We start from the raw sequence: 23,018 nt of genomic DNA, 5'->3' as shown, positions 1-23,018 counted from the left end.
TAAAACCAGATCTCAGTACTTCAAATTTTAACATCTTAGCACAGCATGACTGACCTAGTCAGACCGCAAGCCTCTGGACAGGTAGGGAATGAGTTGTATTATTTTTGTTTTGTTTTGTTTTTGGAGGGAATTAATAACTACATGTGTCTCTTACTCTGGGATAAAACCATGGTTCCATCATCAGATGTTTTCACTTAATGTTCTTGCAATGTAACAACCAGTAGGATGAAAAGAAACAGCCATCAGTAACATACAGCACAGCAGATAGGTGGAAGAGGAGGAGAGAGAGTTTCCATGTACATGGAATGAGATGTCCTGAAGTTGTTTCTCTCTGCAGGACTGCTTGAACCTTGATGCTTAATCCTCTGTGGGATTTTCCACACACCCCCACCCCCACACACCCACTGTATTCCATGGAAGGGTGGAAGCCTGAGGAGGCTGTGCCAGAGTTGTTGCACCTGCAGGGGAAGGGAACAGAAATTTTTAAGAAAAAGCTCTTACATTATTTGTCTGCTTTTTCAGTATGCGAGTTCTTGGAACTTGCTGCCATCATCTTGTATAGAATATATAGGTGGTTCATATGAACTGAGTGTTTCACGTTTCAGTTTGGTTTTGCTGTGGAAAAGGATAGTTCTGGCAAGGAATCTTGCATTTAAATCTTGTAAACAGTTCAGCTCATTGCAGACGGCTACCAAATCACCATGTGATACCTGTTTTTCAGTGAAGTTATGTGGTCCCACCGGCATTGCGGAGAACGAAGAGGATATTTCAGATGTAAGACTTTCCATCCATGCCAGCCCACTTCTCTGCCATTTTTCCACACAAAAAAATCTGCTCACAACTTTGTGGACTGTTTGTTCAGGTAGCAAGAAGGTCAAAGTGCCAGCCAGTGATGGCATTGGAACTTGGGCAGTGTCATGCACAGGAATGAGTGGATTTTGTGCTTTAGTCTTTAGTTAATCTGATTTTTATGTATGGGATGAAGGAAATGAGTGTTTGCTTCCTGCATTCCCATTCTGTTAGCAGGCAAGTAAGTTAGTACTGCAGATCCTTAGGAGCAGTAAACAAGTACACTGTACCTGTATGGCACGTACATCTTGAATATCCACTGATGTGGCTAGAAGTGATGCTTAGTGCCTCTTGCTGTATTTCCAGCTTCTGTTCTGTTGATGTTTGATTTGATCTACTGCAGTTTGCCAGCTCAGTAGGTAAATGAGGTTTGTCTGAACCTGTGAACGCACTGGGATCCAGAAGGAAGACAAAGTTTTAAACATCCCACGTATAACGTTAGTTGTATGAAACTCAGTGTTTCCAGTGGATCACCCTGTTTTTCATGTGAAGTGAATGGAACAAATCCTTCATTCGTTTGTGGCTGTGATCAGTGCCTGTGGTTGTGTGATCTTACAAAGATAAAGCAGTCTGGAATTTTTTTTTTGTTGATTATGTGAGAAAAATAAGACTCTGATGGCCATTCCTACCCTTTGACACAGTAGACAATACCACAGAAGTAGAAGAACCGAATCATCTCTCAAAAATACTTTCATATGATCATATTTAAAATGTATGGTACATTTAATCTCAGTAACTTATTCCAAGACAATTTTGTTTTGCTTTGGTCTCTAGGGCTGTTTCTGGGGGGAAGAAAAAAATCCCAACCGTTGGGGGAAGCCAGCTATGCATGAAGCAGTTTATAAAGCAGCTCCTACACAAACACAGTGACCCAGTGGTGTCCCTGCTGCTGAGGCACTCAGATTGGGTGGATAGTGCAGGAAGGAAGGCTGGTGATAATAAATTGGATTTTTAAAACAACTTTGCTAATTTTAATGGTTGTTTAAAGTGGTTAGTACATGTTTTTACAATACAAATAGGGAAGCAGCTTTGGACTAGTACTCGGAGAGACTTATTACACCTGAATAGTGTTAGGAAATACTTTTGGGGTGGATTTTCAGGTGCTTGGGCATGCATGTGCAAGTGGGTTTTGTGGTTTTTATTTCTCTTTAGTCCTCACCATGACTTTCTCACTTGAAGACTGCCATGTACTTTGGTGTGTTATCACAGATGTTTGACTGGATCATTTTCAGTTGCTGGGTTTTAAGGTTTTTGATTTCTTTTTGAATGTTCAAATATTTATTCAGCCTGCTCTGTTTTGTTATGCTGCATTCATACATGATGAAACATACGGAGTTTGCGATTTTTCTCCTTTTAAAAGAAGCAAGTGTTTTACAAATATCTCTCCAAAATGATCAACTTCTTTGGTTAGCACATTGCCACTAAGGCCAATCTGAGTTTGCATCTTGCAGCCTTTTGGCCCTGGCCCTGCTTGCAGCCCACTGTAAATCTGGGATGCCTCAGTGGAAAGTTCCCGCACACTGGAAGAGTATGGTACACCTTAACATCTGCCCTGTGGAGAATTGGCTTTTCCTTCAGCCTAATATGGCTGCTGTGCTGACTCAATTAAGCTAACACACTGTGCTACAGTATTTTATTATCTTGTGATGAGTCCTAGCAACAGTCTAGAGAAAAGCGGTGCCTGAAGGGAATCTTCCACTCCAAGCTTTAAGGAGAGAGTAACCACCTTACCCATGCTGCTGACATCCTTCTCTCTTACCTCAAGCTCTCCTACTTCATAGCAAAGGCACAGCGGTGGTCAGACTTCCATGTTCTTTTCCCTTTCCCACCAGCTTGCTGGGACCATGGCACTGCTTGCTCTTCACTTTCCTGCCACGGGGAGGGAAATTCTTCTGTATGTCGGCACACAGCCAGCACAGTGACTTGGCCCACTGGGCAGGTTCCTGAGGTTTGATTCCTGGGGAGGCAGTGATGTCACTGTCCCTGAAAGTATTCAGAAACAGTGGAGATGTGGCTCTGAGGGACATAGTTTAATGGGCATGGTGGGGATGGTTTGGCAGTTGGACTGGGTGATCTTAGTGGTCTTTTCCAACCTTAATGATTCCATGATTCCATGGCCCTATGGTCTGTTTTACTGTAATGTCTTAGATCTGAACTTAGGTCACTGAACACACTCTTCATTCTGTTTTCATAGCATGGAAGCTCATGTAATTCATGTCCTGAATTTTCAAAAAGAGAAAACCTGTAATAATGTTTTGCCAAATCTTATTTTAATTGAACTGAAGGAATACCCTACAGCTTCCCTTTGCCTTTTGTTTTCCTCCTGCTCTCTTTCCTATTTTTGTTCAAATTTAGTTCCATCCACAGCAGATATCTCACAAAGTCACCCAGCTTTCATCATTTCTTTCCTCTAATGGACTTTTCCATCATATGGCGCTGACCTGTGGAACCACCCATAGCTGAATTTTAGAGCTAGATGATACTAATTTTCACTAATGCAGCATATATTCCAGTTATTTGATAATGAAGTACAAGTCATTCAGAATGCAAGAAGCTGAAGCTTTTTTGGAAAAGTGTAATTCAGTAGAGCTTTCTGCTGAGCATTCGAGTGAGACAAATTGTTTAATTTAAAAGCTACTTACAAGCTTTATGTATTTATTTATTGTGCAGCTGTGAATGGTAAAAGAATAAATTACATTTTTAGAGTTAGTTTGGATGCCTCTGCTAATGGTGCTTTGGAGAACTGGTTCTGGGGCTTTAGATTCTATCTGTAGAAAGTCTGCTCTGTCTTTTAAGGAGCTTTGTATCTTGGGTCACTGGCAGACCTAAGCATGAAGACTTTGTCCATCTCCTTCAAATATAGCTGATAGTTGCCAAAGATGTGCTGCTGCAGCTGCCCAGCTCGTGGAGCCATGAGCTTGGTGATGACTTGTTTGTTTAAAAGTTTTTGCAAAGATCAGAGCACAGCTGTGTAAGACTTTTCCCAACCCTATAACAACATAAGGAATCTGCTAAGCCAGTTTAAAAAGACAGTACAAGGATGAAAATCGGAGAATCACCATCCCATTTTACAGGGAGGCTACTGGAAATAGAGGTGTGTAGAGACAGCTCACACATCTGTATGGCCTTGCAGAAGCCATTCAATTTAGCATGCTGAATGTTTCCCATACATAAGATAACTGTTGTTGAGAGTTCCAGATGCACTTAGTCATTAAAATGTTTTTGCACTTCTTATGTTATAACTTAACTTTCAACATGTGCTTTGAATTATTACCTTGTTTTTTTTCTCCAGTTTTTCCAGGTCCATCAGCAGAGAAACTTGCATGTGATCTCTAACACTATCCCTTCAAATAGTCTCTTAAAATTAATTCAACAGCCTGGCTCAAAAGTCCACATAGTTTGATTAAAAAGATGCATATTTGCCCAACACTGTGGAGAATTACGTGATGCAGACTGGTTAGTCAAACATGAAGGCAGGCACAGCAGAGACTTTTTGGCCTCATGAGCATTTATTAGAACAAGTTGTATTAGACAAACAGCTATGTAATGTGAGGGGTTTCTTATTAAAAAACAAGGATGGGGGGCAGGGAGAAGGCTTTTCAGTTTCTTTTGGACTGGTCTGTGTCTCCAGTTGGTAAGCAGGAGACAGATGGATTTTTAAAAATAGCTACATTTCAATTGCATTACTACTATTACTTTTTTTTTCTTTAACTTTGATTGCTGCTGATTGGATCTGTTCTTCATTCTATTGTAAGAATGTCATAACTTGACTCTAATGCTTATACAACGCCTTTAGCAATTAGATGATGTAAACCTTAATACTGCTAGAGAGGCTCAAATAGCCCTCCTGAGAAGTGAGGCCAGTGAGAAAAATGAGCTTTGATGGTTTATAAATATAAGTGGAACATTATCCATCATTAAGGAATAGGTAGTTCAGGAATTTTTTCATGAGTGCAGGGGGGAAATCGAGCAATGGAGAGCATTTCCTGCTTCTAAATAGCATCATGAACTTGGAGTATTCGATTTAAGTGAAGTGTATTTTCCTTATTTGGGTAATCCATTTCAAATTCTATACTGCTACACGAAGAGGTTATCACTGGATATAAAGCCACATAAATTGGTCACCCAGCCTGTAGTCTTCTCTCAGAAGTATGATCATGTATATTTCTTGTTTAAGCTGATTATGCCATGATAAGTGTGTAGTCATTGTGAGATTATATGGAATTTCTGAGAATCGCTGTAGATTATGTTATTGAGAATTATTACCTACAGCTACAGTGTGTTGAGAACTCATATTGCTTATGTGAGCTTGGGCCCTGCACCTCCTGCTGCTGGCTGACTGCAAGTGAGTGGAAATGTTCACTTGCACTTCAGTTTTTCTCATCTTTAATAGGAATAAAAGCATAAAAGCATGGATCTTACTTTAATGACTGCTAGCAAGAAATACATGCTCACAGCCAGTTATTCATTCGATATATCGACGTATTTATTTGGAGTATTAGTGATGCTTTATAATGTAGTGGGATCTAATGCTGCTTCCCTGCTGCACCTGTGAGAACAGTGAAGCCCCATGCCTGTGATAGCTAAAGCATCCTCCTAACAACAGTGTGGAAGGCACTGTCATCTTTGGAGCAAGTGTAAGTGCATTTTAATCTTGCCATCCCACAGGCCGCTTGGTTGATGCAAGTGCAGGATAATGACAGCTGGGAAGCCCTATGTGGTCCCTGACTTTGCTCCAGACTGTGTAAGGCTGGTTGATTTATCACTTGTGTGGTGTTCTCAAGGGGTGTTGGTATATCAGCATCCCTGTGGCTCTGTTCTTCTAGATGTCTGTGGTTATTTTGCATGGCATGGCCACTCTGCAGGCATGCCCACGTAGCTCTGTTGAGCCACACCTCATCCAAATGCCTACACACCATCTCAAATATGCCTTATTTTCTGTGTTAAAGGGCAAGTGGGACAATGTCAGGAAAGACAGCTTGTTCCTCTACATCCCCACACACCTTTTCTGCGTACCTGAAAATGTTCAAGTGCTAGAAACACTGGAGTGGTGGTTGTGCCTCATTCGGGTTTGCCCAGCTCACTTTTGTTCCACGCTCCTTGCTCTGCTATGCCTTCTTCATGCCCTGCTCCACCTAAGTGCTACCTCCAGCCCTCCAAGTCCTACTGGAGACATGAAGAGGCGCTGGAACCAACGTGTTACCTCCATCCCTTCCTCTGCCCACTGCTGTCATATTCCTTTTCAGTAAAGGCTGAGGATTAAAGCTGCTTTGCATTGGGCCTGTTGGATGCCTGGAGATCCCAGGAGAGGTTGCATCAGGGCAGGAAGCACCATTCAGAAGAAAAGAGAGAGGTAACAGTAGTGCATGTAGCTGTGCAGGTGGGCTGAGGTCTCCTGTGGTCAGTTCCCAACACCTCTGCAGTCAGACCAGCAGGGAAGCAAGGCTGGGATGTGCGCAGGGGCTGCATTGCCAGGCACCTGGGCAGAATCCAAAGGCTCCACCCAGACCCTCACCTCCTTTGTGTGTGTGAATTTAATTGTGTGCACACTCTGGTATTTACAGTGCATAAATCTGAAGTATGAAAAAGAGGAGCCTCCAGTGTGCTATGAACCCATTTGTTCTTTGTCTTTACAATCCTGGCAGCAGTTCCACGTGGCCGTGCTGCATCTGATTCAGGGGAAAGTGAGCGTGCTAGGGACTGGCTCTGCCTGCACACGGGGGTTGTTTGTGGCAGGGCGTTTCAGTGAATGAGTAAAGCATCACGAGTTAGCAAATGTTTTGTAAGAACAACCTCAGCAAGCTCTTTCTTCTAGAACCATGCATTCTTTGTGGCTTCTCTGTGTATTTTAAAAGCTGTGAAGAACTGGTGTTTTTGTCACAGGTTTAAAAGGCGGTTAATTTTTTCAGCGAATATGGAGTAGTAGTGTTAAAATAAACACCAGATTAGCAGACACTGCCTGAGAGATCTGTGCTACAGCTTCTGATGTGAGTGAGAAGAATACTGTAAGCGTTGTGCCTGTCTGTGTTGAGCTGCTGCAGGGATGCTCCCTTGTTGGAAGGTACTTGGGTGACCAGCAGTGAATTTCTGAGCTGTGACACTTCCTCTCAATCTGAGTTTGTTGTTTTATTTGTATATTGTGAGCCACTTCTGTTTTTTATGAACGTGATTCCCTGGAGGGAGAGACAGTTTTGATTCTAACATATTCTTAGGTCATCTATGCTTTTTTTTTGTTGTTGTTGTTGAGATCCACAAGGTAGAAGCTTATTTATTAAACTTAATAGAGCTTAAAATGCTTGCTGAGATGCATTAAATATGAGATACGGTTCTATCTCCCTTGTCATTATAATGACGTAAATTCTTAAAGTTTAATTTCTTTTAATTGTTGAATTAATACAGAATAATTAGGTTGCTCATGAGCTTACCAAGAGTAATGTAATATAAATAGATCAATTTTAGGCTGTCTCAGCTTCTTATTGAAAATGTTTTGTTTATATATTCATAATGCATCTGTTGTTTTCAGGAAGAGTTCTGCCAGCTGGTACCTCACTTGGTGTGAAGCTGAGTGTTCAGCAGTAGTTGGTGAATATACGCAAACTGATAACAGAGAGGAGAAGGAGTTGGTCTTCTGGACCTTTATTGTTTGTCCAAAGCAGTGGCCAGTGTCTTGTATCTGTTTGTTTGCAAGGCTGGGCTTTGGTATGAAGGGCTGGCAGCTGTAGCTTTAGTCAAGAACACATCCCTTCTACTTTCTGAAATCTTCACGTACTGATAGACAGCATCTACACAGAATAAGTCTTTTGTTTTCTAGCATTTCAGCTTACATTTGGATCTGTATTCAGAAGCCTCAGTACTTTGACCATGAGTTTTCTTTTATTTTTAATTATTTCCTCTTGTTTTCCTGTGTCCCCTGTCTTGCTTTTTCTGTTTTTGTAGTAAGACAAAGATGTTTTTAGTTTTCATAAGGATTTTTTTGGTGCAGCATTCCTGTGTTCTGTTTGTCTTCCCTGAGGAGCCTGTGGAGTATTTTTGATAAGCACAAAGGTATCTTTTGTTACTTTGTCCAAACCAAACTTAGTTTATCCTCATTTTATTTTGCCTGGAAAGAGGTATGTAGACAATCCAGTGGCAGAGAATAGTTATGAAATGTCTTTGTCTTGCAAAGAGCAAGTTGGATACTATCCTGTACAGCATGATTTTGCTGGGTTGCTGAAGATTATTGTATTGAGAGAAAGGTGAGGCTCCTTTTATTAATTTAGATTTTTTTCCTTACTAACTCTGAGATTCTGTGCAAGACATCAGTCCATCTACTCTCATGGGTTAGAGGAAGATGAAAAATTGTACCGAGAACTTTACAGACAGTTGTTTTTTTGTGTGGGTGCATGATGCCAAAATATTTGAAACTAAATGCTAGTAGCTTTTTTGTTACAAAAGAGGGATATTTCCATACTGTGAACTCCAGTCCTGGGGCTGGATACCATACAATTGTTTTTAAGACAGACTTTTACAGAGCTACTTGCACAGAACTCATTTGCAGAAGAATACTCTCACATAACAGGCCTTTCTTTCTAATTACAGGCTGTGGGATTCTTAGGAACTAGAAATCCAGCAGGGAAAGCGTTTGTGATAGAATTAGGTGTAGATGTCTATGGAGCTTTGACTCCACCAAAAAAAGAACTGAAAGACTAATAAAGAACAGATTGTGTTTGATAATCAGGCTATAAAGCCTAGCATGTAGTGCTTATACATGAAGGAACAAATTTTCTAGCAGGCTGGTGCGATTGTACAAAAGTGGATTTGAGCCAGACTCCCAGATTTGAAACCCCATGAAATCTAGCAGGCCCAGACCAGTCCTTGGCTTTAGTTCATCTCAACCATTGCAAGCACAGAAAAGATATTTGAACATTCTCAGTAGCAACTGGAGGTCCAAAAAGAGGAATATACTTGTATAATCTGTTGACTATTTGCACATACAAGGGGGTTATTACTAGCAGTTTGAACATTTGTCATCTTGACAGTTTTTAGAACATCTTTGAAAACACACCACGATGTAACATAAAGGGAATGTTCTGGGCCTATACCCTCCCTGGTTGAATTGGTTGCTAGCAGTTGTCTCCAGCAGGAAGAGCTTTACTTGACTTCTCTAATTTTACCCAAATAATTAATCTTTTGTGCATCATCCTCAACTATGTTGCCCACACTTAGAGCCCTTTCCTGCTGTGGCAGAGGACTTCAGCTTCCTGGATTGTGTGTTGCGTTCTTGCTCAGAAGACAACTGGAGCATTACAGGTTTAGGCAGTACTGCCATCTGAGTGTGGTCTCTAATGGATAATTTCAATAAATTGTCAATTATGACCAGACTAACTGCAGTGAATTATGTGTTGGTTTTATAAGCTTGTGGTCATTTATTTGCTTTTGGTTTTGCAGCAGAATAAGCTCTGGTTTTCTCTAAATTGTGCAGCTGCTGCAAATAGTAATAAGATGGCAGTGTCAGACACTCATCCTATGCTTGCTGTGCCTGAGAGTTGTCGTTGAAGCTGGAGAGGGGAGAAGTTTAATGTGAAGGAGAACTACATGCAATTACCCATTTATGTGGAGCTCACTGGGGATTCAGCTGCGGGTGGCAGTGAATTGCATTTCCCTTTTAAAATTACTCCACTTAAACTAGAAGAAGGGGGGAAAAGTGCACATGTGCACTGTTCAGTTAGAGGTAGATGTCAGAGCATCCTGGAATATTTCTTACAAGACTATAATTATCAACTTTTATATCAGATGTACTTTGTGCAGGTGTCCTGTGGAGAAACCTAAGTGAGTATTTATCACCAAGGAGGCAACAGTAGTGTAGAAGATCAGGAGCACACAGATTGGAATATTTTGTGGCCCTGTGACAGAGCTATCATTGCAGAGTACCATCTCCTTGAGCAAGCTGTGTATGTGGAATGAAGTTGTTGGTGTGGGACCCACTGAGATCCATCAGGTGAGCAGCTGCCATGAGTGGGTGATACTGAAGCAGGTAGAAGGTGATTTTCTAACTCCATGCTGGCAAAAGTGGGGTCCTCTTCTCAGAGTCAGGTGTGGACTGGCAGAGGAGCCCTGAGAGAAGACATGGCTGTGCCTTGAGACAAGGCTGTGTTGTGTTGTTGCAGCTGCAGACTTCCACAGCAGTAAGAAGTTGTCACATATATTTTGGTACAGCTCCAACTTGTCCTGACTTCACCGTTATCCGCCTGCATGTCTTCAGAATTGTCTGGTAAAAGCTACATGCTGTCAGTCGTGCTCTGGAAGTGCAGATAGGCTTTTAGAGCAGTTTGCATGAAGTTAAACTGAGGAAGGATGATGCTGTGTCAAAACTGTCATTGTCGAGCGCAGAGTTCTGCCAGCAGGGAAGGTTCTTAACAGTGGTTGGTGTGTGTGTGGTGCTGTGGACAGGCAGAGAGAGTGTTAGGTGTAGGAGAGAGTGTGCCTTTTTCCCAAAGCAGCATTTACCTGTGGTATGTAGCCGTGCTGGTTACATACTCAAAGCAAGTTATTGCTCTGTTTCCTCTCCCGGCTATGCTCTTCACACCTGATGTCCTTGATACTGATAACTTGAAGCTCTGCCGGAGCTGAGAGCTGTGTAACAGCATTCTTAGGAGATGCCTTTTCTCTCAGGAATGCAGGCTGCTTTGAGCTGAAACAAAAGCATTGTCCGTCGTCCATTCAGCTACAATCCTCCACATTTTTAAGAGAATGTGAGCGTTAACTTGTGTCACTATGCCAGTTGGCTGTGTATTGCTGCAGGACACATGGCAGACTATTGAAACAAGCTGCTGAGATAGCTGTGTCATACCTATGTACCAAACACTTCTCAGTGTCGTGCCCTCACCCCCACCATCCCCTGCAGTGATTCTGTAAGCCAGTGTAAAATTTAGACCACTATTTGTTATCTGGTACACATTTCTAAGACATTGCCAAACAAAGTCAAGTTTAAAAACTATGATCTTCTTGTTGGGGGCTGCAGGCTTGCCAAAGCAATTCATGTCAGCAGTTCTAAGCTTAGCAGCTGCATAGTTCTGAGATGTATTTGTAGATGTTTTTGGTAATACATCATTTTTTGTCATTAACTGTTTGGGTTACTTTTACATTACTCCTTTTTGATTATTAGTGTCCAGTTAAGAATTTGTTGTAGCATGACGTAAAAACAAAGTGCACAGAAAGCAGATCTTCTGTTTATGCATATCAGAAAGTTAATGTGTTTAATGAGAAAAACACTTCTAGTGGTTTGCCTTGGCTTGCATGCTCATATAGACAGCATGTATACTAATCTTTAAGCTGCTTTGCAGTGTCTTCTTTCCTATTCTTGGATGGAGGTAAAACACTCAGTTAAAATAATTCTGCAATGGATGTGGTTGGCAGTGGAATTATTTCAGAACCAAATTTTTGGACAGAGGCTTCTAAGGAAATCTGATGAGGAAGGTTTTGACTGTATTCTGTATGATTTCACTAATTTAGTGCAGAGTAGGATATCTTGCTATAAGTTTGGCTACTGTTCTATCATAGTAAAGGCTTTAAAGCTGGTAGCCATTATTTAGCTGTCTAGAAGCTGTTTCAGTGCATTTCTCTTGCCTGCTGTCACTGTTGTGGCTTTTTCCAGCCCTGAGGCATTGTGGAACTGGACCAGTGTTTATTTTCTAATCCATGTTAGTACCATGTAAGGTTATGTATTTATCTGTTGATAACTGAGTTGTAGTTGCAGAACTCAGTCCTGTCAACTCTTTAGTGGCATGCAGTAGGATGCCAGGTGATACTCAGACACTCCTGCTGCTGATCTAAAGCTTTCTGTAGAAATCACTGCCTTCTGCTTTGTCAGGAGAGTGCAAAGATTAAGTCATGCTACTGTTCTGCTACCTGTGGTTTTGCTTTTCTAAAGACCTCCCCTACGTTACTGTAGGAGCATCAGCCCAGCTCTGCCCCCATCTGTCCTCTTCTTATTGCTGTGTCTGTCCCTGAGGGGAAAGCCTTGATCTTATGTATTTCTCATGCCCTGCATCTCTGAGCTGTTGCTACAATGGTGCTCTGGATATAGAGAAGAGCACAAGGAAAAAGAAGCAGCTGCCAGGGAAATGGTGCATGCTGCTTTATCTGCAGTTCTGGGAAGGACTGGAGAAAGCAGATCAAGTCAAAAAGCTATTCTTGCTGTTGTCATCTTCTTTGTCTCCAGACATTTAACAGTTGATCTTGGACTAGTTGAAAAAAATACATATATGTATGACTCAGCTTCACTGAGACCATTGGTTTAGCCAGCACATAACAGATGTGAGACAAGCAACAAGCTTTTCACTACAGTATTTTTTTTCCACCTGAGTAGGCTAATGGCATTAAGTTTATGAGTGTATTGTCATTTTCTTTTGTCATAAACGGGTTTAACTTTATGTACTAAGCATCACTTCCTTTTCCTGTCTTTTCTAGGACGAATCTTGGACTTGAAGACTGGAACAGTAAAGAAAGAGGGTCAGCAGTCCTCAATGAGAATGTGCATGGGATCAAGACGCTCCTTCATTTGCAGAATGAGGTATGTATCTACCTGGTATTCCTGTTGTGATATGCTCAGATTACAGACTTCACATATTTTGTTATGCTTTTCTGACCGTGTTTGAAGACTGCAGCTGTAGTGACACGCTCCCATTAAGCATTTCCAGAATTCTTGCTGTTGTAACTGTAGTAAAACTGAAACTTGTTTTCCTTTATGATTACTGTCAAAGCAATACCTCATTTGTGTTGCAGTTATTAATTTTTTTTCAATGTGGGATGTTGTATGCTTTCCCCAGAGATCCTTGTGACAACTTCATCTCTGGCATGAAAGCAGTTGTCTGTTCTGATCAGAGTATTTCTATCTATACTTTGAGATCAGAGCTTTTGCAACCATAATGAAAGCCCAACTCTGTGTGTTGGATTTTTTTTTCCAACAAACCAATAATATTAAAAGAATTTTGAAGACAAACAGGAATTCAGCTGCAAATTTGCCAACTATGGAAAAATTAACCTAAGCCTGGTATGAATTAACTGGATGTCAGCTAGTTGATTCTAGATACATGAGTAATTGTTGAAGGGTTCTTATTTTGCAATTTTCCACCTTCTCCCGTGTTGCCTGGGATTCCTGAGAGGTCTGCCTGCCCAATGGCTCTGACTTTTTCTGTGCAAACAGGATAACCCCGTGTGGTTAGAGGGGGAAAGTACATAATTGCATATACAGCCTATATCCAATATAGATGAGAACAAATGGTGCAAAATTTGTTGTGGAATGAGGCACACAAACCAAAATATTTGACACATTCCAACAGATGTATGCGTCTGCTAATAGTGGTGGATGTTCTGTGCATCATGCAAAGAGGCTGAGTATATGGCATTTGAAAAGGGTTTATATACTTCACACCTTCAGGATAAGATTTCAAAACTGTATCTCCTCTTATATTAGCTGTCCTTGATCTGTGCAAAGGATCCCTATGCTTTACACTTTATAGTGATATATGCAGGCCAGTGGCAATGATTTTGAGCCATAAATGAGTGCTGGAGGATGCAGTAAGAACCATGTATTTCAAAGGAGAACATGTCAAGGTGAAAGGGCAGCAATGTAGAGACCGATTCTCACACCAGCTTCTTTTCCTAGTGCTGTGCAGTGCATGAGGTTATAATGTGCAGGAGTAGCAGCTGTACGTGATTCTGAAATTCTGAATCCAGTGTTGTGCACGTATCCTCACACATGATGCTAATGGTGGTTTTTTTCTACTATAGCTCATTGAGAAACAAAATATGGTGGCTTCAGACAAAGATTTCTTTAGAGTCATTAAGCCTGAGATTTGCTGTTTAGTAAGCATCTTTTCTTCTCTAACAAGGAGACAGCAAAGAAAGCTGGGTCAAGTGTCCTGTTTACTGTTGTTCCCCAGCTTTTAAAACAACAATTAAAACAACAATTAAAACTGCAGTTATTTCTTAACACTCTGGTTCTGGAAAGTCCAGTGTGTGAGGGTAATTTTAGACATTCCAGTATCCCCATTGTTTTTAAATTCTGAATCTTACTTTAATTATTCATTCTTTCTCATTGGCAGTGACTGGTAAACATAAAACTAAAAGCTTAAAACAGAAACAAACAAAAAAAAACTTGTTGGAGAAATAATTGTCAAATAATGTGAACTTTCCTTGTTATGACTTCTTTTATTGCTATTGTTCTTTATGTCAACCAAAAATGAACTGTTTTCATCTTTCAGGCTATTTACTGAGCTTCAAATGGATTGTAAAATTATGCTGTTAGGCATAGTTAGAAATACCACAAAATACACAAGAACAAATGTCCGTTCTGGCAAAGATCAGAGTACTGTCTAAAATTATAGCTAGTGTGTAGCAGTTGTAACGCTCTGGCCAGGGAAACTACTGGTACAATGAGATTAATTTGTGTGGGTATGTGGAGGCCTGACTTACATTCCTGTCTTGCTTTCACCCCGTTTTATGGTATCTGGAAATATATCCATTCTTTAGCCACTCTTGGAATTTCTATTTCAAATAGCCCTTAGATTCAGAGAGTTGAGAGGGAATCTTAATCTATTGTTCTTCATAAAATCAAGAAATATTTGTATGGCACCCAAAAAGCTTGGGCTGTGAAACCAGCAAGTTCTGAGAAAACATGTATCTGGGGCTTCCTGTCAGAGCTAAATGTCCGTAATTGTCAGCTTATATATACCAGAAAAGATCTTAAAATGCATTTTCATCTCGGCTATTTATATTCATTTTTGAGCTCTTTCAAACCCTTTTTTTTTTTTTTTTTTTTTTTACTTTTAGGTGTGGAAATGCTCCTCTGGATCACTTACCTCTGAACAGAATAACCACCATGAGGAAAAGATACAGGTAGTTAATTTACTGCAACAGACAGTAAAGTACTGCCTTAAGTACTCTCATTTTTTCCCTAAAGTTATGCTCAATCAGAGTACAGCCTGGACAAACATATGCATTAGCATACAGTGCAGAGTAGCATTGGGACACAGCGGGGAGAACTTGGTACTCAGTTCAGTTGTGACAGTTACTGTGTCTTTCAGAAATCACGAGCAAGTCACTCAACTATTTCTCTTAACCTGCTCCATCTCTGAAATAAGCTTCATAACGTTTCTCTGAGAAATATTGTGGAAAGGAGGTGAGACTTGAATAGCATTTTATTACAGCACTGTAGGCTCACAGTAGGCTGTTTCTAACACAACTTGAAGTATCAGTAAATCACTAATAATAGCATAAAAACATAAAGCTATTCTGCATGACAGTTAACATGATATATTTGTTTCCTTTTCATTTAGGAATGGTCTTGGCCCGGTAAAAGAAGGTGAAGCACAGTATGCTGTTGTCCATTGCACTGGTTACATCAAGGCTTGGCCACCAGCAGGTGTGTATCTTGTGGGCAAAGCATAATGCACATCTTCAAAGACTTGGGAATCTGGATCAGGATCCCTTTGCTGGTACAGAACCAGGCTGAATTTCTGTAAGGGTAACTCCTTCTACCTGATCCGAGAAGCTTTTGATTTCATATCCAGAAATCAGATGTTGTTACACACTCAGAATCTCCCAGTTTTTCTATGTGAAACCCTTCTCAATTTAATTGCCACAGAGAGCTGTAGAAGGATTGTAAGTAATGTAGGATTGCAGCAACGGAAGCCAAAAGATTTCAGTCTGATAGCCAACATAAAAATGGCCTCATTTGTAGAAGGTAAACCCGAAGCACTGACACATCTAGAAAAAGCAGCTTTTTTCTTTAAGTACCAAGTTGCATGAGTCCATGTATGAAAATGTCTAATTTCAATTTAGTCTCATGGATCTTCACTTTAGAGTAGTGGTTTTAGTGGAGAATGTTCAGCCATTGTGGTTAGTTCTGTTTTGAGGATGTTTTTCTGGTAAAACAAGTCTTGATACTTTTATTTGAACTGGAGTTTACCTTCTATTACTCAATACTGCATTGGGAATATTTGCATTTGAGAAATTCCAAGGGGAAGCAATGGAGCTCATCTAGGCATCATCATGAACAGGGCTGGCTGACCTTGGCATTTGCAGTAGTTGAAGAGGACTGTTTCAACATAACAACACCTGACATGAATCAAGCCTTGAGTTGTCCTGCCCTTTTGCGGTTGTATACCACAATCATAAATCACATTTATTGAGGAATTTTGAATGCTGAAAGTGGTTTGTGCTGTGTCTGTACACTGGTGTGCAGATATCAGAATATGGGTGTAAACCTTGTGTTTATTTTCTGCTGAATTGCTGTTTTGAGTTATATAATCAGTTACCAGTGTTTTTCATGTCTCCAACTAGTACACACAGAGAGACATATTTTCAGTAGTACAAAACTGAAGATTTTGAAGTTTTCTTTAACTTTTGCATCCAAGAGCGGATCTAATTTATATCACGTGATCTGAAGCAGTACAGTGAAAACCTCCTTTCTTGTTGCTGATAGGGTTTAATGTATTTCAGTGTGCTGTAAAAGTCAAAATGTTTCCACTTCATTTCAATATCAAAAGAGCAAACAGAACAATGTGTGTTAATTGCTCTACAAAAACTGTATGAATCTGATTGTTCTTTTTCTGCTGGTAATTCCAAGCATAATGAAATTCAGCGATGATATTTGGGATGCCTCTTCAGAAAGGTGCAGGCCAAATTAGATTTGTTGTAACCCCTTGCTTAGCTCAAAAGAAAGTTTGCTGCATGGTATCAGCTCCTTGGAGACCTGATGCTCCCTGGGGTAGGTGCTGTTATGCTCTATTCTGGCTTCTGCAGAGTTGTGCTGCTGCCCCTTGCTTAGCAAGCTCTCCATCCTCAGCATTCATTAGTTTATAGGAAGATAATGGCAGTGCATTCTTCACATAAAATCAAATAGGAATGTTCTTGCCTTGTGTCTCTGTCTCTCCAGTGTTCTGGGGCACTCCAAAAGGAATCATCCCATAAGCCTTGATGCTGCCCAGATAAACCAGTCCTCTTCTAATAGCTGCTTTTACTGTGCATTCTCATTCCTTTATCCATCTTTTCTAACTTCACTTTTCAAAATGGAGGTAAACAGAACTGTAGACACTTGTTCCAGGAGATACTGTACTGGTATATAAAGAAAATTGTACTTCCTGTCCTGAGAGGAAAAATATGATATAATTTGTTTCTCTTTTGTATGATGCATCCTGTTGGCATCCTAAACCACCTATATATAATGTGTCTATATGTCATAGATACTTTTATATATATCAGACCATCTTCTGCTCACTTTTTGTCAACTGAAGGTCTTCATAAAAATGGCTTTGAAACTTTTGAGTAATAATGTGAAGTTTCATCTCATTACTATTGCTCTAATTTGTTATTAGTCCCTGAGCGCATGCTTATGCATTTAGTAATGTTGAATTTCATCCCATTTCTATTACTGCGCTCCTAAAAGTCACATGGTGATCCCCCCTATGATATCCCACTGCTCCTCCACAAAGTTAATGCCTCCAAACCATAGCACAGTCTGAAGGATGTTTTAGCTTTTAAGAGCCTTATGAGGAATTTCAGTGGTCTTTTATGTTAACATCCAAATTGTTACTCATCGTGGTCACACTTGTGTCTTTTTCAGAGCATGTAGTACAGAGCTGAGACATCCTTCCTGAGTGTTTATTTGACCTCATACCCCCACAAGTCTTCCCCATTTTGCGTTGGTGATTTTCTTATAGCCATTGTCTGTAGAAGCTGAATGAGAATATCCAAGGGCTGAATTGGTCCCCAGCATGTTAGGGGAAAGCAGTGGCAACATTACTACATTTGTTCCTATTTCCAGCAGTAATTCAACAATAATGTGCAAAGCAAATGAAATAACCGTACAAGTAATTTAATTTGCTAAAGATTTTCCTACTCTGTAATAAAATTACTTTTCTTCGAGCCAGGTAGCAAGTGGCAAGCCTTGGCCTTTGCATCATCTCTACATTCTTGAGCATAAATGAGTTTGTGCCATGTCTCAGCTGGTTTATTAATTAGCCACGGGAAAGATTGCTTTTATTTATTTTTCAATTGCCAAGTAGACATTCCAGTATAAACTCCTTATCTTGTTCTTTCGGAGCATGCAATGTGGCATGTATGTTATGCAACTGATATACAACACATAACACATACTTCCATGAATGCAGTAAGAAACACTTAGCAAATACACCTAACACCTGGTATTTTCTCTTTCTGGGCTGTACTGCATTGTCTGTTGTCAGTGTGCCCCATACTCTTTGTATCACAATGAGTACTTACGCAGAAATACCATAGCAATGTTAGTGTTACCTACCCTGTGTTTTTCCCTTTTTTCTCACCTATGTGGAGCTGCAAGACTCACTCAATTATTAGCAAGCTGCTTCACCTCTTTTACACTGTGTGAGAGATGGGAGGAAAGAATCATGCCTCATCCTCCACCCAGAAGAGAGCAGGGAGCGTGCAGGACCCCTGGGCAGCACCTACTTTAGGCATTTCCTAGCCAGACAGACCAAGGAGTGTTGCAGGCTGTGCTCTCTTGTTCTGTGTTCTCCTGGAAAAGGTTTGGCTGTTCAGAGCCTTGCCTCTGGGTGAGTGAGTCACAGAAAGAAGGCAGAACTGCTTGGAGCACGGGTCTGTGTAGGCTGAGTGCATTAATGGTCTCATCACTGTCCTTCATTGTGCTTATGACAGAAGGGTAAAGCGAAGTTCACATACAAAACCCACCATAAATATTATGCATTTCCTCATAAGTTACATCTTGACCTTAGATGGACTCTGCAGCAAGTAGGCTCTGTGTGGAAGTCGCATTAAAAAAAAGAAAAACTAGTCAAATGTTCCAGATTCCAACTGATATGTTGTTAATTTCTTATGTGTAGTGTGTATTAGAATAAGTAATGAGTGCAGTGTTGGATTATTTTGAAGGGAGGTTAAAAGACCTCTTGTTTGAAACTGGCTGCATCCCAAATCCAGCCTTTGTCCTTCTGTTTCCCATGCTAAGAAGGCTGTGTGATTCTTAGCCCAGGGAATGCTTCAAGCTCCTATCCAGTCATAAAGCTGCAAAATGCTGACCTTTTCCTGATCATTCAGTTTTAAACTTAAGCAAGCACTTTTTTTAAATTTTTTCCTCCTGAGCATCTTATTCCTAAAAGGAAATTAATCTTATGTGGTCCATGTGATATTTTCCTTATAGTTTGTTTTCATGCTGTAGCAATTGATGGAAAATATTTGGTAGAGAGAGAAGAAACAGTCTGTTGAGTTGTTGCTACTTTTCTGTAAATCAAAAACAGGACGTGCAGGAAGAAAACATTGAGAAGAAAAGGCTTAGATAGATCCTTGTTTCAAAAACTTCAAATAAAAAGTCCCAGAATAATGTTGAATTCAAATAATGTTGAAATATTTTTTTTTACTCATTCGTTTTTTATCTTGGAAGACCAAAATGTTTCTTTTTTAAGTCAGACTTACGGTAACGTCTTAACCACAGCATGCCAAAGCTGTTAGGTTATTTTAAAGTTTTGGCAGAATCTGGACATTTGTGCAGAAGTACTCCCTCTTCCAATACAAAACAAAATACTTGCTTGAATATTCTTTGCACTGCTGTCACTTTTAAAGTTGTGTTGAAAGAAAGGAGGAACCTCAGCTTTTGTTTGAATTTTTCAAAAGAATGTTCTTTGATATATGATAAGTATCCACATTTTCCACTGTTGTGTATAGGAAATAATCTTATGCAGTGCAGTTTCATGAATGGATGTATAACTGCAGCTGTAATGGTGGACATGGGCATTTATAGGGGATTGGTAGTGATCGTGGAGCACTTGATTATGTCCTTCTAAATACCCAGAAATAATTTACTGTAGTAAAGTGAAACCACAAATCCACTAACAGTTCTGTGTTTCAAGGAAGTGTTGGGCACAAGGATGGAGAAAGAAGGCAGAAAATGAAGTTGTTCTGTCATTAGAGCCAACTAGAAGCTCAGTGAGAAAACTAAGAAGTTTCTTATGTCCACACAAACACATGCAGTTAACCTGTGGGAAACTGTTTGCTGGCATACAGGACACTTGGAAATTAAATGTAACCTCTAACGGCACAGTGTTCTATTTGTGAGCTCAGTTGCAGGCTTAGCTTTGCAGAATGTTGATATTAACTTCAACAAGCATAGCACTATATTTATTATTCAAGAGAAGCATGTATTTGGTGTTGAGAAATAAAGCCTCTGTCAGAGTTGCGCGTAAAGAATGTGAATAACTGATGTATGTTTATTTTGTTGATGCCTCCAAAGGGTCAGTGTTGTGGTTTCTGTCCTGTGTGCTTTTGAAACATTTTTTGGAGATTCAGATGCTGCTTGGTGAACCTAAGGAGCAATATTACATTGTGTTAAGAGCTGGACAAACTGGTATTAAGTGCAGAGCACATGTATGTAACTGTCCTCATTAGAGTATGCTGAGAAAAGGGGGTACTAAAGCAAAAGTAAATGTTTTCTAGAAAGCATCTTTGTGCAGAAGCACATGCACAGTTGAATCTTCACAAATATCAGTGACAGAGTAAAGATAGTGATTTCCATCTATGGAGTGCTATCAGTAATGGCACCTACACTACTAACAAGTGAACAATTGTTTTGGCTTATCTTTGCCATAGCATTTTTAGGGAAGGGATAGTAGCTCACTGGGTCGTGTATCCATAAATTCCAGGCACATTGGTTGTTTTTTTTTTTTATTCATAGTGTGTTTTGTGGGATAAACCAAAGAAGTTCTCCAATGTGTTATATGGACAAAGTGTAATCCATCTTGCAAAAAAAATAAAAACAAAACCAAACAACAAAAGGTGAAATTTGGATCAACAGCTTCCTGTGCTAACACTTGAGTTCCATCAGAAATGGTGCTGCTTAGCTAGGTTTAATTTTGGAGATTGTTTATGTTGCTTTCAGTTCATTTGGGCAGTAGTGAGCCTGTACAGAGTTCCTAAAAAGGAGAGTGTTGTTGAAAGCAGCAGAAAAATGATTATGCAAAGTGGAAGTCATCCAGCTGAGCATCTTTGCTGTCCTTTGCAATAAATACACTGTGCAGCTAAGGAAATGATTGAAAAAACTGAGTCGGGAAAATACTTCAAAATTGTCCTCTCAAAATGGAAAACACCATTTAAGAGAAGATTTTCAAGGTTAAGATTATTCAACCAGAATGCCTAAAAACGTTTCCTTAAAAACACTCATAGGCTTCTGCGTTGAAGAGGCCCACTTCTCACAAGCAGAAAGCAGCCATCAAGAAAAAACACTCTGAAGGTGGAGGACCTGGAGTCTGTCTGTGCTATCTGTGAAGCCAGGGCATGAGTCAGTGCTTGCTTCAGCCACTGGCATTTAAGTTAATCCTTGTGGCTGGCAGTTGGGCCTACAGGTTTGCCCCAGTGCAGGGTTCAGTCCCAAGGCACTTCCCAGAGCACAGCAGGCCCTGCTGCAGGTCTCCAGTCAGCATCCCAGCCTTCTTCTCTTCTGCAGTTTGCTTTCTTTGTGCGGTTGTTTTTGTACTCCATTGCAGTCCTTTCACATCAAAGTTGGTGTCCTCATGCTGCTGCCTAAACTGCCGCATCATTTCATTTGCCTTGCTCTTGGTTCACCCCTTGGTTGGCAGTTTTTTAAGATCAAGCACGCTGCATTCTCAGTTGTCCATTTTATATCTATTTAAAATGAGAATTGGTCATGTGGAGGAGTCTGATTTTAGTTTCAGTAGCTCAGCCTTTCCTACCCACCACATGTGTGTGAGCAGATAGCCACGTGTCTGCCAAAACTTTGTCTGAAGTAGACACAGTTTTTAGTTGATGTTCCATGCTGCTTTTCCAGGATAATCTTCTCTTTTCTTAAGAGGCTGCCAAGTTTAATTCCTTTGCAGAGTCGAGCTGTCACTAGCTAATTACTAGGCCTTTTGTTGAAGGAATAACTCTGTAAACACAGCAAGGAAGAAAAACAAAATAATTCTGTAATATATCTCCGTACTGCAGTTTTATGTCAGTGGTTTATGCTCTCAGATACATAAATGACTGTCTCAGAGCTTGAGACTTTAGAGTTTTTCTTGTACTTTGCCTAAAGTGTAAAAAAAAAAAAAAAAAAAGAAAGAATAGTGATGTTGAAACGTTGCTTCATGATTTAATAGATTGAAGAGCTTGAAACTGCAGATTGTCCTAATTTTAAGGGTCTTCTATGTCCAAATCAGGTGAAGGGCTTCAGGTGGAAGTTGTGCTTCCATAGAGGGACCTATATCATATAGCACAGTGGGTACTGAGAAATACCTGTAGAAAATGGTTGTCAGGTACGATTTAATTCCTTTGGTACAAAGTACTGAACTCAGAGACTACTTCAGTTCATTTACCAGCACTTAAAGACATTTTTCAGAGAGATCATTTTAAAAAGTTGTTATGCTCCATCCTTTTCCTGGTCCAGAGATGGATTTACATGGAGAACTATACATCTTGAGGATAAAATTGTGGTTGCTTCATCATTGGTAATTGCTTTGCAATTAATTCCATTGATGCCTAAAATGCATCTTAAATGATTCACTGCCTGTTGTGACTGAATTCCTTGAAAAGCCTTGTGAAAGAGCTCACAAATAACTTAAAATAAGTCAGCAGTGTCACTATTGGAATATGTTTTGCAAATCCTCCATAGGAAACTGGTATCTCAAAATTTGAGTTGGGAAATAGCCTTACTAAGGCTTAGCCAGCTTGTCAGTAAACAGAGCTAATCTCAGTGCTCCCATTTGTGAAACACTGAGATGGAAAACAAGTACACATGTATGTTCTGAAATTTTTCCTGTGTTTATAGTATTTACTTCTGTTACACAACTGAAACATGCACTGTTAGCAATGCATCCACATTTTTTCAGTTTTTCAACGTAATGACCCAGATTTAGTCTATTACAGAAAAAAAGTAAAGCCATCTGTTAAATGTTAGCTTGAAGCTCGTGTGCCTTGTTTTTAAGGCTGATGGTAATAGATTATTCACAAAGAAAACCAAGCATTGTGTGCAGTGACTGACCTTACTAAAGTGACAGCATGATTCCAGTAGTGTGCTGCAGAGCAGTGCTCATGGAAATGTTGTCTCTCTCAGTGCATCGTGGAGTTTTGTATCTACTTTTGTCTTCAGCAGCCAGAATTGCTTCAGCACTTGCTATGTATACGTTTGAAGTGTGCAGGATCATACA

The 23,018-nt window shown here is 40.1% G+C and overlaps 1 protein-coding gene across 5 annotated transcripts in view; it reads left to right on the top strand.

Moving 5' to 3' along the window:
- Window positions 1–23,018, top strand: part of ARNT2 (aryl hydrocarbon receptor nuclear translocator 2) — a 95,615-nt gene that overhangs the window by 43,551 nt on the left and 29,046 nt on the right. For all 5 annotated transcript variants that reach the window (XM_065733979.1, XM_065733978.1, XM_065733976.1 and 2 more), the window contains 3 exons: window positions 12,298–12,400; window positions 14,662–14,727; window positions 15,168–15,253. In XM_065733979.1, coding sequence (XP_065590051.1) covers window positions 12,298–12,400; window positions 14,662–14,727; window positions 15,168–15,253 — 255 coding nt within the window. The remainder of the gene's footprint in view (window positions 1–12,297; window positions 12,401–14,661; window positions 14,728–15,167; window positions 15,254–23,018) is intronic.

This window comes from Cyrtonyx montezumae, unplaced genomic scaffold (genome assembly GCF_038088225.1).
Source record: "Cyrtonyx montezumae isolate F1298 unplaced genomic scaffold, pur_monq_1.0 scaffold_17, whole genome shotgun sequence".
Lineage (NCBI taxonomy): Eukaryota > Metazoa > Chordata > Aves > Galliformes > Odontophoridae > Cyrtonyx > Cyrtonyx montezumae.
The sequence above is the reverse complement of the archived record's forward strand: the minus strand, read 5'-3'. Positions and strand labels throughout refer to the sequence as shown.